General features: G+C 35.3%; 2 protein-coding genes and 2 pseudogenes across 2 annotated transcripts; 3 read left to right on the top strand and 1 right to left on the bottom strand.

Moving 5' to 3' along the window:
* Positions 1 to 82: 82 nt before the first annotated feature.
* On the bottom strand, positions 83 to 2,712 carry LOC18611167 (cyclin delta-3). Its single transcript, XM_007047266.3, has 11 exons — positions 2,603 to 2,712; positions 2,398 to 2,481; positions 1,966 to 2,040; positions 1,838 to 1,880; positions 1,702 to 1,759; positions 1,370 to 1,537; positions 1,218 to 1,280; positions 1,038 to 1,132; positions 865 to 946; positions 650 to 760; positions 83 to 536 (listed from the first exon to the last, which is right to left on the bottom strand). Exons 1-11 carry the CDS (start codon positions 2,688 to 2,690, stop codon positions 396 to 398), a joined length of 1,008 nt encoding a protein of 335 aa, XP_007047328.3. The 5' UTR covers positions 2,691 to 2,712; the 3' UTR covers positions 83 to 395.
* A 714-nt stretch (positions 2,713 to 3,426) lies between these two features.
* LOC18611166 (putative acetyltransferase At3g50280) lies at positions 3,427 to 4,743 on the top strand. The gene has a single exon (XM_007047265.3). The coding sequence runs from the start codon at positions 3,427 to 3,429 to the stop codon at positions 4,741 to 4,743; it is 1,317 nt and encodes a 438-aa protein (XP_007047327.3).
* A 907-nt stretch (positions 4,744 to 5,650) lies between these two features.
* Positions 5,651 to 9,703, top strand: LOC18611164 (putative acetyltransferase At3g50280; annotated as a pseudogene).
* A 1,171-nt stretch (positions 9,704 to 10,874) lies between these two features.
* LOC18611163 (putative acetyltransferase At3g50280 pseudogene) lies at positions 10,875 to 12,405 on the top strand (annotated as a pseudogene).
* The last annotated feature ends 3,549 nt before the right edge of the window (positions 12,406 to 15,954 follow it).

Here is a 15,954-nt window from a genome sequence, read left to right as displayed (position 1 = left end):
ATGTTTACCATGTGCCTTGAATAGCATTCGACCCTATGAGCAAGAGGGAGATTAGCACCAAACATATTAACATAAATGCAACTTGGAGGAACTCAGATCGGATGCAATAGATGGAAGAGAAACTTTATCAGTTTTAGAGGCAATCCCATAGGCTAATCCACAAATTGAACCAAAAATGAAAAGGTGAAAAAAGGCAAATCATATCTCTTCCTCTCCATGAGTGATTTAAAGCAACCCTTGCCAAACATGCTCACACTAGTCATGAGGCCAATCCGTCACCAATTGAACTACCTAATAGTAAAATTTTGCATTTTCACGAGCAACAATTGCAAAACTGCCTTAAATTATTATTAAATAATGTCAAAATTGAAGATGTAAACATGGCAGACTAACAATCAGTCTCTGTATAGCACAAATCTTGCAATATCATGGAGTCCAGCCTCCTTGTAACATTCAGCAATCCGCTCCAGAGAGTCATCCCAAGTCCCTTCCACAGAAGCTAAATCCAACAAAAATGCAGCTTTATCCAATGCGATCTGTGGATTTCATTGAAGAAGATTAGTGAGAAGAAAGAAAAACAGATTGGTAATTTACACCTCTAATGTCTATAAAGTCAGATTAATAAACATCAAAGGTTATAACTTAAAACCTGGACAGGTGGCTTTCCCTTGCTTAGATCTTCTTGCCTTCCCTCTTCTGACAATTTTTCTGTAATATATTCAATTTGCTCATCCTCCCATTCTGCTATACAAGCAACTTCCTGGAGAGAAAGCCACTGTTTAATTTGACAAGAAAAGTTTTCTGAGAAAAAAGGAAATAAAAAACATCAAAGATCAGGAAGGGGATTGTCTGTAGCTCCCATACATGGTACTTGCAACCCAGAGTCCACCATGGGGATTTTAAAGCCCCCCTTGCAGCATCTTTAGCTTCTGGATTACGCCCAACCCTGAAAAATGCCAATAAGGCTCCTTAGTAGAACATGTCAGTTGAACATAACAGAATAATCTTAAGAGACAGTAACTGGTGTTTTTACTAACTTCAGTAAAACTTCTGCATTGAAAACAAAGGGACGTGCAAATCCAGGAAAATGCTCCTTCCTTGTGTAGAATTCTCCAGTCACCAAAGCTGAAACCTTTCCAAGTAGGTAAAAATAAGCGGAAATGTTAATTTGCATGCAGGATACTGCTTAAATTAGGTAAGCAGTCAGGTAGTCTTACATGGTCCCCTTTCTCAATATGCTGCATCACTTTGCGCTCTAGGACATCAGGAAATAAACCAACCTGCAACAGTCATTTATCATTACAATTTAAATTATATGGCTGAAATTTGATTAAAGTACAATAGATATAAATATACATAGTTTCAATACCTTTCTTAAAAGATAGACGTCTACATCTGTAATCTGAGATTTAGAAAAGTCTCCCTTTTTATAAAGTTTCTTTCCAGCATCAAATGCAGCATGAAATAACTCATCACTTCCTTTTTTGCAGCTATTGGCATCTTCTTCAACCAGGATTCTGTGTATAAACTGGCCCACCTGTTTAAAAGAGAGAGAGAGAGAGATTATGATGTAAAGAAGGTATGTCAGCATGGTGAAGAATTTAAGATTCCAGATATCAATACAATGGAATTCCAGCTCTGAACCCTAGCCATGGGACAAGGTTACATGAACATGTCATGCTGTTCATGCACACAACTTACATTCTTGGCCAACAGCCAAACTCCATGTTTATGAACCTCCACCACTGGCATCTCCATCCTGACGGAAGAGGGGAATCTCAATCAGGCTAAAGAGAATTAACCACTTATAAAAGGTCAGACATTTGACGTTTCTCACCTAACAGGAGCTGTTGGCCATCTGAGCAATGCAGTTACAGCACCTATCATCAACCAAATCATGCAACAGCTTCAACTTAATCATTTCTTATAAATAACCAATTCCAAACATAGATAACACATTAATACCTGAGCTACTTTTTGCTAGCGGAATTGCAAGTGGGATTAGCCCTTGCTTTGCTCCAGGAGAAAGAATGGATTCACCTGTTACAACGTATTAGATATAGAGACTATTAGTCCTAAGAGTTTTCAATCAATGTATTAGTTTTCTGCGGAATAGGATCAAAGCCAGGATTACATCACAAACAATGAAGCTCAAAATCTTCAATACTGAAAGAGTCACTTTTATAAAATAAGCAGAGAATTCAACTAACCCACTTTTACTGATAGTGCAACAAATGCACACATGAATTTGGATTAACCTGAATAAAAACTTTTCTTTCTTGGGTGATAAGCTGAATTCTATTAGCACCAAATTTGATTCCTTTATACGTACCTCACTACAAGAACCCAAATCCAATATCATTTAAAAGAAAAAGAAAAAAAGAGGGAACTTTTTACCTCTTGCATTGAGTATTCTTAATAGCTGAGACAGATGCTGAGGAGGTTGAGTTGCAGCCACTTCTTTGATGAAACTAATGTGGTCTTGCAATTTATACCACAGTATAACGTTCTTTACTTACTGACTTAAAACGTAAAAAGCCAACCAGAAAATGGTAAAAGGAGAAGGAAAAAACAGACAGAAGTTTAATTGTTAGATACCCACCTGGAAATGAAGAAGAAGAGCAGAGGAATCTGGAGCATCTTCCATGGCCAAGAAGCAGAGAACTGGCGCGTGGTGATGAAAACGCCATGACCTACGATGACAGATTACTATTTTACAGGGTTTTTCAAAGGGAAACAAAGATCCAATGAAGGCCCATATTTCAAAGGCTTCGAGTTACATAATCACACCCTGGGCCCAAATAGTTCCTGTCCAGTTGGGCCCATCGTTGGTTTGCACATTGTATAAAAAAACAAATAACTGTAGCCAAATTATTTTATAAGTCTATATAGTATGAATTTTCCTTTCACTTACCATTTTCTCGTTCAGGTTATTTATTTCTTAATTTAGATTAATTTTTGCATGTGAAATATAATATGACATAAAGTTTCATTCAGTGATCGAAAAATAATTTATTGAAAGGAATTTTTTTTCTTCATCTATAAATGTTTTACTCTATATAAACTCTTGAAATGAGTAATGACCGGAAATATTGTTCCAAAAGCATTTTCATTGTTCCAAACAGAGTTTAAAACTCCCTTTTTATTTCATGCTTTCAAGAAATTAAATGAGGAAATCATCAGGTTCATAGTAGAGAAGTAAATGATGGTGCTTTGATACCTGATCCTTTTATGGAATTAATACTATACTCTTAAACAGGATACGTTTCTCCCCCAGAAAAATTTAGGCCTAATTAAGAAACTGAAACCTTCATACAAAAATAAATAAGAAACTGAAACCTTAATTAACTGTATGATTAAATAATCTATATATGCAATTCGCGGAACTCCGATATGCAGAAAAATTGTGAGGTTACAGGAAATATTATGGCAAGCATCCGCTTCATTTCCTCGAGTATCATCCAGGGAGGAAGCCAGAAGAAAGAAATTGACAGGATTGAGCAAACTCCATGGGATCTTCAACACCTTTTAGTAGGCTACTTGCAATGGGGATTGCTCTTCCATAAGCCCAAACCGCAAGAGGAGGAACCAGAAAATGGCTTGATCCAACACTTGAAAGCCTCCCTTTCACGTACACTAGACTTCTTTGCCCCACTTGCAGGCCGCCTTGCCAGCATCGAGCACGATGACAAAACCACTTCTTTTTTCATTGACTGCAACAATGCTGGAGCCTTATTTGTCCATGCTGTAGCTGAGAAAGTAACCATTTCTGATCTCATTGAACCCGTCTATGTTCCTACAATTTTCGACTCCTTTTTCCAAATGGATGGGGTTAAGAATGTCGAGGGTACTTCGAAGCCATTGCTTGCAGTGCAAGTGACTGAGCTTGTGGATGGTATCTTCATTGCTTGCAGCATGAACCATTCTGTTGTCGATGGCACTTCGTTTTGGCATTTCTTTAATTCTTGGTCAGAAGTTTCTCGTGGTTCTGATCATTTATCTAAACCTCCCATATTTCAACGTCAGTTTCTTGATGGTATAGATTACCCCATTCGCATTCCTCAAACGTTATATCTGCATATTCAAGATGAGTTCGTTCCACCACCTTTGCAAGTAAGAGTTTTTCATCTTGCAAAGCAGGATATTGTGAAAATCAAAACAAAAGCTAATGCTGAGATGAACACCAACAAGATTTCCTCTCTTCAAGCAGTCTTCTCTCATTTTTGGCAATCCATTATGCGCCATAGGCATCTTGACCCCAATCAAGAGAGCATCATTTTTTTAGTAATTGGTCTTAGACAAAAATTGCAGCAGCTGCCAGAAGAATATTTCGGAAACGCAGTTCAAAGTGCTATAGTAAGTTTGAAAGCAGGGGAGCTACTCGAGAAGGGACTTGGAAACGCCGCATGGCAAATGAATAAAACTGTTGCTAATCACACAGAGGAAAAGTTTATGAACTTTTTGGAGTCTTGGGTAAATAGTCCTAGGCTATACCAAACAAGTCAAATGATGAACAATGCTTTGTTAACAGCTAGTTCACCAAGGTTCGATATTTATGGCAATGATTTTGGTTGGGGAAGACCGATTGCAGAGCGAACTGGGGCAGGGAGCAAGTGTGGTGGGGTGTTGGCAGCGTCTTGTGGAGTGGAAGAAGGAAGTATTCAGATTAGAGTTTGCCTCTCGCCTGAGACATTTCAGGCCTTGGAAAATGATGAAGAGTTCATGGCTGCATTGACCATATGATCTCGGTCTCCTACTGTTGTTTTTAATGCTGCTAGACTAATTAAATCGTTGGTAATTTCTTCAATTCATTGATACCATAAGGGCTAGCTTGCTTTTGTAATTGAATGAAAAATCACATATTCTTGTTACAAGTTGAAAACCATAAACCTGCACGGTGCTGTGTTCGACAAACCAAACTGGATTTTGAGAATCCAGTATTCCAATATCAAATTATCCTAATAGAAATCAATTTGCATGAAATATTCACCCTATTCAGCATTTTTGGTAAAATTTGATTTACATTCCATGCATGTGATAGGGCCAAGATGATATGGTCTACTAAAGCATGTAAAAATGACAATATCAGTAACTGGAGGTATAATCCAGTGAAAATCTAGTCAAAGAATCTTAATTCCTCAACTTGGTTAACACATTAATATCCAATAACCAGAAATTTGTATTGGCAGAATCAAATTTGGAATTGAGGTCACAAACTAATCCTGTAATTAAGAATGCGATCCTTGGGTCTTCTTTCTGAGACAAATTGTAAGGTATGGAGTTCCTGGATTCTTAAAGGGGATGGTAATGATGTATTTTGGGTTGTAAACGCAATTTCAAATTTTTTTCCCCTCATTTGTTATTTACTTTGTTGGATAGCCCAGACATGCTTTATATGTAAGTTCAATAATGTAGTTAGGCTGTAGGGCCCATAGCAACAAAATATAGATGAGACAGTGCTTTAAATGATACAGCCCTACCGAAAAGAGGGGAAACAAGATCAGAAACATGATAGGACAGGAAAAAGAAATAGAGAGATGAGAAGTCGGTGCCATAACCATTTTACTCCTGCAAGCACAGGAAACTCTTCTACTTTTTGTTTTGAACCTTTAAACAACATGCTTTGCTCTTGGTTTATTGCTGTGTTTATTCCATATGCTTGGTTGGTTTGATTGTTTTGTTTTCATTATCAAGTCTGCTTGAGTTGAAATAGTTTTAGTTTGATATGGCTTCAAATTTATTCTTGAAGTAGTGTTAAACTCTAAAATATAATCGATTTATTCGTTACAAAGATGTAAAAATGTTTTCCTGGATGTTGATTTACTTTAACAGGATTGGCAGAGCACTCAGAGATATATAGTTCGTCTGTACAACACCGAGGAAACAAGAACAAGAAATAATTAACTAATTACAGTTTAATGTTCTTAGTTCTTCCAACACTTAAAGATAAACTAGCAAGACAAAGCTGAAATCAGTATTTACATCAGCGATCTTGCTGAACATAAAAGAATTTGAATGATTGATTACATTTTAGAACAAGTAGGCATGGCTGTGAGTGGGAGGGACCTGCTAACAGCTACGATTGATTGTACTTGGCAGGTTTGTATTTTCAAAGCTAGGAAGGAAGGGGGGCTTCAATTCACATGGCATCAGCTTTTGTTAGCTGCTTTTCAAAAAAAGAAAAAGGAAACAGCTTTTGATAGCTGTCACAACCAGCTTTTGAACTTCTACCGAGTTGAGTGAAGATTTTTTCTTGGAGAAAACATGGCAGACGTGCGATTCATCTCCAGCAGTATAGTCCAGGCAGCATATCACAGGGCATCAGGTGAGAGGATTGAGTTAACTCCATGGGATCTTCAGCCCCTTCCAATTGGGCAAATCCAAAGGGAACTTCTTTTTCCCAAGCCTAAACCTCCGCAAGAGAAGGAAACTGTAGACACCCTAATCCACCACTTAAAGACCTCCCTCTCGCACACTCTGGACTACTTTCCACCCCTGGCAGGTCGCCTGGCAACAACTGAACATGGAAGATAACACCATTTCCTTTTCTATTGACTGCAACAATGCCGGAGCTTTGTTTATCCACGCTGCCGCTGATGGAGTAACCATTTCCGACATCATCAAGCCTGTTTATGTTCCTCCTATTATTCACTCGTTTTTCCCACTGAATGGCCTCAAGAACTATGACGGTATTACTAACCCTTTACTTGGAATACAGATAACAGATCTTGCAGATGGTATATGTATTGGTTGCACCATCAATCATTCGTGGCTGATGCTACATCATTCTGGCATTTCTTTAATTCGTGGTTAGAAATTTCTAGGGGTTCAATTCACTTATCCAAGCCCCCTATTTTTCAACGTTGGTTTCTTGATGGTACTGATCTTCCCATTCGTATTCCTCAATCTTATCCAAACAAACCTATGAAGAGTTCATTGTACCACCTCTACAAAAAAGGGTTTCTCATTTCGCAAAGGAAAGCATTGCAAAACTCAAAGCCAAAGCTAATGCTGAGATTGGCGCTAGCAACAACATCTCCTCTCTTCAAGCTCTGTTGTCTCATATTTGGCGATCTGTTATCGGCAACAAAATTTTTAATCCTGATGAAGAGACAAATTACGCGATTGTAGTTGGCGCTAGACCAAGATTACATGATGTTATGAAAATTACCCAAAAAATAGCAAATAGAAAAATACAAGAATTTACGTGATTCAGTCTCTTACTTACATCTACGGAGTGAAATTATTTTTTTATTATTGAGAAATTAAAGTATAATAAATTGACTTCTATGGTTCTCCAAATCAAACTAAGATCTCTTGAACACTTTTTCTCAATAACCTTCGAAGAGCACTCACTCAAATCACTCCATCACCACCTAGAGTAAAAGACAAAGTTACAAAATGTCCATTGTCTAGAGCTCTCAAAGCATTACTTACAATTCTAAAGCTTAGAGATACACTTTTATAATATAAAGTCCAAAATAAAATATGATTAGGATTCGATGTGGAATAAAAAGTTTAAAATCATCTTACTACTACTCAATGTTGTATACAAACAAGAATTCTAATCAAATAAGATCTAGAATTCTAGTTAACCTAAAACTCAACAAATCTCCACCTTTGACTTGAATTCAAACTCCTTAAACCTCTTCCGTCAGTCGCACCTAATTGCAATTTTCTAACTCCACCTACTTTCCAACACCTTGAACAATTCTCTAAGTATAAGACTTTCCAAATTACCACGACTACACATACCAAATCAAGCATGGTCCAACACTCAATTCCATAAAACGGCCAATGCACCTGTGTAGCTGTCAAGTCAATGGCACAATTGGCTTTAGAAAATAACCTCGACAACCTTTCTAATTCACTACTAACAAGATTTTTTGTCCTTTCACCATCTTCTACACCATGGGAACCTTTCATCACTTTCTCGACAAATGAAATCTCACTTTGGTAGCTATCTTCTCCTGTGCACTGCTCCCATCCCTTTGAGGTCTCACATTCTAGACGATATAAGTCATTATACAAATTTTCCCTCATCAGGATCATGTCGCCTCGTGTGACTTTTACTACTCAATCACAAGTAGAATATTTATACCCTTTGGAGTCTAACAAGATCAATGATATTAGATTTTATATTTTTACACATATCTAGGACATAAGCTACACCACCCAAAAAGCGTACAACCCCATCAAATATTTTGATTTTCACTACTCCAAGACCTATGACCTTTACTACTGATTTATTTTGGGTATCACAAGGAGTCTGGGAGCAAAACCAAGAACAACAGTGTCTTTTCTTCTTCCTCCACCTTCACATCAACCTTCTTCAACTGATCAATGATCGTATCGAATTCATTCATATGCTTCATGAGGTCTCTATTCCCTTCCATCTTTAAGCGATACAACTTTTGCCTAAGCTACAACTTGTTAGAAAAACTTTTTGTCAAGTAAATCTTCTACAAATTTGCAGACAAGCTTGGAGTAGAATCTTTATCAATAACATAGTTAAACACATTATCTCCAATGCAAAGCTAAATAGTGCTCACACAACTTTGCTTTAACTCAACCCATTCAACATCCTTCATGTCATCTGGTTACCCTTCCTCCTTTCCTATCAAGGGGCGTATTAAACTTTACAGCACAAGGAGATCTTTCATCCTTCTCTGCCACTGTGTGAAACTATTCTTCCCATCAAACTTTTCAATTGAAAAATTCGTAGAACTAGAAACTTTTGACATCCTTGATGAATTTTGAATTTACCGAACTCGAAACTCTGATACTAGTTTGTTATGAAAATTGCTCAAGAAACAATAAAGATAAAACCCAGAAAAATCAAGCAAACAGAAAAACACAAGAATTTATGTGATTTGGCCTCTTGTCTACATCCACAGAGTGAAACTGTTCTTCTATTATTGAGAAATTAAAGTACAATAAATTGACCTCTATAGTTCCTCAAATCAACCCAAGATCCCTTGCATACTCTTTCTCAATAACCTCCCAAGAACATTCAACCAAACCACTCTAACTCCACCTAGAGCAAAAGACAAAGTTACAAGGTGTCATATTTTTAAAGCTCTCAAAGCACTACTTGTAATTCTAAAACCTAGATATCCACTTTTATAATATAAAAGTCTAAAATAGAATGTGATTAGAACTCGATGTGAAATAAAAGATTTAAACCATACAACTATTTCAATGTTGTACACAAATAAAAATCTTAATCAAATAAGATATAAAATTATAGTCAACTTAAAACTCAACACAGGAGCTGCCTGAAACATATTTTGGAAATGCAATGCTAAGTAGGATTGTAACAATGAAAGCAAAAGAGCTGCTAGAACAAGGAAATGGTAACGTGGCGTGGCAAATGAACAAGATAAATGCTACGATGACTGAAGAAAGATTCAAAAAGTTCCAATAGTCTTCGCCAGCAAGCCCTAAGTTGATAACCATTGGCGGAATGACAAACTACACCCTGGTCACAAGTAGTTCTCCTCGGTTCAACATGTATGGTAATGATTTTGGATGGGGAAAGTTGATTGCAGTACGAAGCGGGCCGGGAAATAAGTTTGATGGGAAAATTACATTGTTCCCTGGAGCAGAAGAAGGAAGTATTGATATTGAAGCGTGCCGTTGTCCAGAGACAGTGGAGGCTATGGCAAATGATCAAGAATTCATGCATACCGTCACCGTTTAATGTCCCCCCAAACTCTGAAGCTGAAAATGCTTTCACCGTGATAGTCCCAATTGAATTGATGTTATTGTTAATATTCAATGTTGAGGAACACATGTTCTTTGAAGAATAATTCATGTAAAAGCTAATAGGCAATGCTTTACAATTGTGATGATTCGAAAATGAAAATAAAATATGTCATGCATGTCGATTTAATTTTCTTGCTTTCTTCAATTCCTTTTTACCGGTACTCTACATATTTAAGCATATAGTATACGGTTTTTATAACCCAAAATTTCAACCACCAGTCAATTATTCATCAATCACACACTACCTAAAATTAACTTTTATTTTCCTTAAGTTTTTGTGAAGTTAAAGATGAACAATAATAATGAAACAAGTGTACTATGATAATTAAAAATTGGTACACGGGCATTTATAACAAGGGTAAGTCTTCATCACAAACGTCAAAAAACTTTGTCAAATTCCCACCGATCACTATGTTATTACTACTACTTATTACTAGTGCAAAAGTTTACCTCACATAGATGTAGAATAGAATGATTCACTCTTCAATTCACTTTGAGGACGAAGGGAGTTTGATGAGCTAACTATATTGTGTGGAAAAAATGGAGAGAGGAAGAGAGGAAAATGAAAATTTCAATTCAGATATTGCTATATAGAGAGTAAAAAAGTAAAGAGAGATGCATCATTATCAATTTTGTTTGTGGTTACGATAAGTGAAAATGAAAAGAAGAATGATGACCCAAAATAGTTCTATCTATACAATAAAACACTTTTAAAGAAAAATATTCTCTTCAAATTTCTGAATTTAAAGAGCATGGCGGGAAAAAAAAAACTTGAAGAGGTATAAGTAACTCTTCTTTTCCCTTCCAATTAACATAAAGCCTAAAAAGATGGTATCAGCCTTTCATTTGTTAAGAAAGAAAAAGAAAAAAGATATCATCAAAGGAGAAAAAGAGGAGCGATAAAGAGGTAGCTACTAGCCGGCAGCGACAGCGACTAATTGGGTTTTCTTACGCAATAAATTTTAAAATGGATGGATATCACAATCAATTTCCAGCCTGGCGTTGACAATAGATGCTGCTTTTTGTTTATCTGAAGTGCATGGTACTAGTTTTGCCACGAATTCGACCTCAACCACATGTTCTTCGTGTTAAACTACTAGTGCAAAACAAATGGTTATTGGTTAATCTCGTACATATCCAAGGTTGCTTTTAGGTTACCATTAACAAATGTGCATAGAACTCCTATAACTTAGAGCGTTTACAGAAACGTTTCACTTGCAGAAGCCATGGCAGGTATCCGATGCATCTCGAGTACTATGGTCCAAGCAGAAACCCACAAGGCAGGGACTCAGAGGGTTGAGTTAACTCCATGGGATCTTCGTCTTCTTCCACTAGGCCCTATCCAGAAGGGACTTCTTTTTCCCAGGCCAAAACCTTCCCCAGAGAAGGAAATTGAAAACACCTTGATACACCACTTAAAAGCTTCTCTTGCCCACACTCTAGACTATTTTCCACCCCTGGCAGGTCGCCTAGCCACCACTGAACATGACGATGACACTATTTCCTTTTGTATTGATTGTAATAATTCTGGAGCCTTGTTTATCCATGCTGAAGCCGATGGAGTAACGATTTCTGATATTGTTAAACCTGTTTATGTTCCTTCACTTGTTCATTCCTTTTTTCCACTTAATGGGGTTAAGAACTATGAGGGCTTTTCTAATCCATTACTTGGAGTGCAGGTGACAGAGCTTGTGGATGGTGTTTTTGTTGGTTGTACCATCAATCATTCTGTGGTCGATGGTTCATCGTTTTGGCATTTCTTTAATTCATGGTCAGAAATTTCAAGAGGTTCGATTCCCTTATCTAAACTCCCTGTTTTCCAACGTTCGTTTTTTAATAGTATCAATTATCCTATTCGGATCCCTCGATCTTATGTCGAGCAATTCCATGAAGAGTTTATTCTACCTCCTAATTTGAAAGAAAGGGTTTTCCATTTCACAAAGCAAAGCATTGCAAAACTCAAAGCAAGAGCCAACGCTGAAGTTGGGACAAACAACATCTCTTCTCTTCAAGCACTCTTATCTCATATTTGGCGATCTGTTATCCGCAACAAAAATTTAGACCCCAATGAAGAGATGATTTTCTACATGCTAATTGGTGCCAGGCCAAGATTGCGCGATCTGCCTGAACAGTATTTCGGAAATGCAGTGACGAGTGAAGGTGTGAAAATGAAAGCAAAGGAGCTGCAAGAACAAGGAGTAGGTGATATCGCGTGGCAAATGAACAGGATAATCGCTACACAAACTGAAGTAGAGTTCAAAAAGGGCCTGGAGTCATGGATAGCAAGCCCTAAGCTCGCAACAATGGCCATGGTGAGTAGTAACGTTCTGCTCACAAGTAGTTCTCCTCGGTTCAACATGTATGGTAATGATTTTGGATGGGGAAAGCCAATTGCAGTAAGAAGCGGGCCCGCAAATAAGTTTGATGGGAAGCTTACGTTGTTCCCTGGAGCAGAAGAAGGAAGTCTTGATATTGAAGCATGCATTTTGCCTGAGACCTTGGATGCCATGGCAAATGATCAAGAATTCATGGATACTGTTACCATTGAATGTCAGTCCAAACTCCAATAATTGCCTAAACCATGATAGTAGAATGGAATCAATATTAATGTTAATGGATGCTTTTCTTTCTTTCTTACTTTCTTATTTCAAAGCCTATTTATTATGCAACATATTTTAGACAAATAATTTCTGCTTGTGAAGGAACCCAATATTTACTTGTCTCCAGTATTAGTGGGCGACAGAGTGAGAATTTTGGAACCTGGCATTGAGCTGGCGGACACTCACATAGACCGCTTGATCGCGCTTATCAGAAAATTTTCTCTTAAACCTTGAGAAATACATCAGGCCCAATAGGTGGGTAGAAAATCGGCCTGATCCCACTTTTTGTACGAGGTGGCTGGACCATAAACATAAGGGCTTAGACTAGCCCAAGAGATATAACGTTATTCATATTTTATATATATTTTTTGGCTTTGTATAAATTAATTTTAAAATTCCAAAAATAGATAAAACGATATACTAATAAGAGATTAACTATTGATGACAGTATGAGGTTTTTCTGCGTTATTCTTTCTTTCTTTTTTCTTTGTCTCAAGTCGGGGGTTACTTTTGAAAAATAAACGAATAATAGTTACAAACATTTATATTTTTCTCATTTATAACTCTTGTGTTTGATGTTATAGAAAAGTCATGGCTTTTTGATCTTTTCCTTTTACCATTCTTTTAGATTTTTTCCTTTTCCTTCTAGGTTTCTTTGCTCTCTCTGTTTTTACTTTCTCCATCTTTCTTCTAGATTTTTCCCGCTTTCTTCGCCCTTTCTCTTCTTTTACTTTCTCCATCTTTTGATCTTTTGATCTTTTATTTTTTAATTTTCTTTTTGCTTTGTTTGTTCTGGTGCCTTCTTTTTCGTTTTGTTTACTCTTTGGTTCTCTCTCTTTTGCTTTCTCCGATTTTTACATTTTCCTTCTGCTATTTTTTTTTATTTGTTTGTCTTGGTGTTTTTTTGTTCTTTTTGGTTTTGTTTGTCATGTTATTTTGGTCTTTTTGATACCTTTGCTTCAAGAAAGTTCTCATCTCATTTTTCCAGGTTTATTGCTTCTTCTTTTCATGTTGATAAGTTGAGCAATTGAGGAAAGATGTGAACAATTATTTCAGGTTTATTGCCTCTTCTTTTCATGTTGATAAGTGGAGCAAGCAATTGAGGACAACAATTATTTCAAACAAAACCCGCATTTTGTTTTTCAATTAATGGTTTTATTAGTTTTGTTTGATTTAAGTGATAATCTCTATAAATTCTCTAATTAATTTTTTTACTTTGTATTCATGATACGAACTCATGGATTATATTTGTTATACCGTCTTCACGACTTAATCTTGATCAGGAATTAAACTATTGATATCTTTACTTCATAAATCTTTTACTCTTTCTAATTTTTAAAATGCTTTGAATCTTCAAGCCTCCGAATAAATGTAAATGGGTAGAAGGGGCCTTATTTATAATATTAAGTGAGAAACTTAGGTGGGAGATTTAGAGATAAACTACATAATCAAATTTGATGTTTATTTCTAAATTAACATAATTATTAGAAATAAATTAAATAATCAATCATTAAATTTTAATTGATTAAAAATATAAATATTATTTTTAAATTATGTTGATTTATTTAAAAACAAATTAGATGACTAATAATTAAATTTTGATTGATAAAAAATAAATATTATTTTTAAAGTATTTTAATTTATCTTATTTAAATATTATTTTTAAATTATTTTAAACGATAAATATAAGATATACAGATGAATTGATGCAATTATCTATATTTGAAATAATATAATCAATAAATTAATTATTTTATTACATCATCAAGTCTATATAACGGCAAGTAATTGGATCATAATTTTTCTCCTTCTATCACAAGCGTACACTCACTCATCCTTTTTTAAGTAATTCTTTTTTTATATATAAAAAAAAGTTTTTGAACATGTCCTTATTTCTTTGTATCGTTTTGGTTGTTTGTTTCACGCAGTAATTGGTTGAAAGTAGAAGAGGATTGTCGGAGAGCTATTCAACTTAACCGCAATTCTGTCAAGGTAATCTCCTTCTTTTTTTATTATTCTGTTCTGCTAATTTTTTTTATTACAAATAATGCGTAATTAACATTAAAACCTATGTAGCTTATGCCTTTTTTTTGGTTGCTTTTCTTTCTTCGTAGCTTATGGCTTTTTATTTTTGCTTTTTTTTTTGTTTAATTATCTTATTTTTTGGGTGGTTGAGATTTTTGTTGATAGCTCGTGCTTTTTTTTTTTTTGGTATGTCCATGTTTGTAGTAATCATGAATTTTGTAAGCCCTTTTTGGTGAGGGAATGTGGTTAGCAGATTTGCAGTAGAGTGGGAGAAAGGGAGAGTCTTTGGTGTTTTGTTGGCTCAATTTGTTCGAAGTGTTGAGTTTTCTGACACCATCAATTGAGTTTGAAATTTTTAATTTTCTATTTAGGGATTGTTTGTGGAATGCATGGAAAAAATTAATATAAATAAATAATGAGTTTTTGTGCATAAAGATGAGTAGATAATAATTTAATCAAATATTTAATTCATAATTATTTTTTTTTCACAGCTTTGACACTTTGGTTACCCGCCCTGCCAACAGTAATTTCTCTTAGCTCTCTCTTCCTCCATACATTTGTGTATTTGAAGCATCTATATATATATATATATAATCATTTTGATCTTATTGCAAAGTTTGCTCTTTCTTTCCATTGTCTATTTAATATTCTGTTTATTTGCATTTTAAACGTTCTACTATAAGAGCTTATTCTTTGACTATTCATGATATATAATTGCATTTAGCTCATAGTCTTTTTTCATGATGAGTTTTTGTTGTCTATCTTGTCACTTGACTCTTTCATGAGATGTTTTGTAAATTCAATATTTTATATTTTATAAAATCTAGAATTTAAATTTATTATGGTTTAGCATTGGCAACAGCATGTTATGTCTTAACAATAGACTCATGTTATTTTCTAGAATCTCTAAAATTGTCCGTCCCTTTTTTCATAAATTTTTCTCTTCACTGCTTTCTCTGTCATTTTCTCGATCTTCATTTTTTGTTATTTTTTATTTTCTCGACTTATTTATTTTTAGAATATCATCGTTAATTATTTTATTATATTTGTAATTTTTATTTTCACTTTAATTTTTCATCTTATTTTGTTGTTAACGGGAGAAACAACACCATTTTTGAATTCCACACTCATATAGATATATTCCACCACTTAATTTAGCTGCACTTTTGAAACAAAATTTTGAATTTTATGTAAGCCACCAACTTAGAAATATATACATTTGGTGGATTACAAAAGTTTGTACGTAAAACACTTTGATTAATGTGGATGATTACTGCCATAAGCCAATCAATTTAATATAATTGCCTTCCTTTATGTTTATCATTATGTTTAATGCAATATTATGTAAAGGCTTTCAACCTTAGAAAATAATTGTTTTTGCACATATTATATCAATTGCTATCAAACAAAAATAATGCTCCATTATTTTCCTTATCTCCTCGGGAGGTGAAGTTTACCCGAACACAATTGAGCGGGCCATTCTCTGGGGTACAAAGCCTGGGCCATCTCGTGACTTTGGATTCTGCTGGCCTGGGAGCTTTCAGTTCTGTTTTATCCATTA

This window comes from Theobroma cacao, chromosome 1 (genome assembly GCF_053813885.1).
Source record: "Theobroma cacao isolate CCN51 chromosome 1, ASM5381388v1, whole genome shotgun sequence".
NCBI lineage: Eukaryota > Viridiplantae > Streptophyta > Magnoliopsida > Malvales > Malvaceae > Theobroma > Theobroma cacao.
The sequence above is the reverse complement of the archived record's forward strand: the minus strand, read 5'-3'. Positions and strand labels throughout refer to the sequence as shown.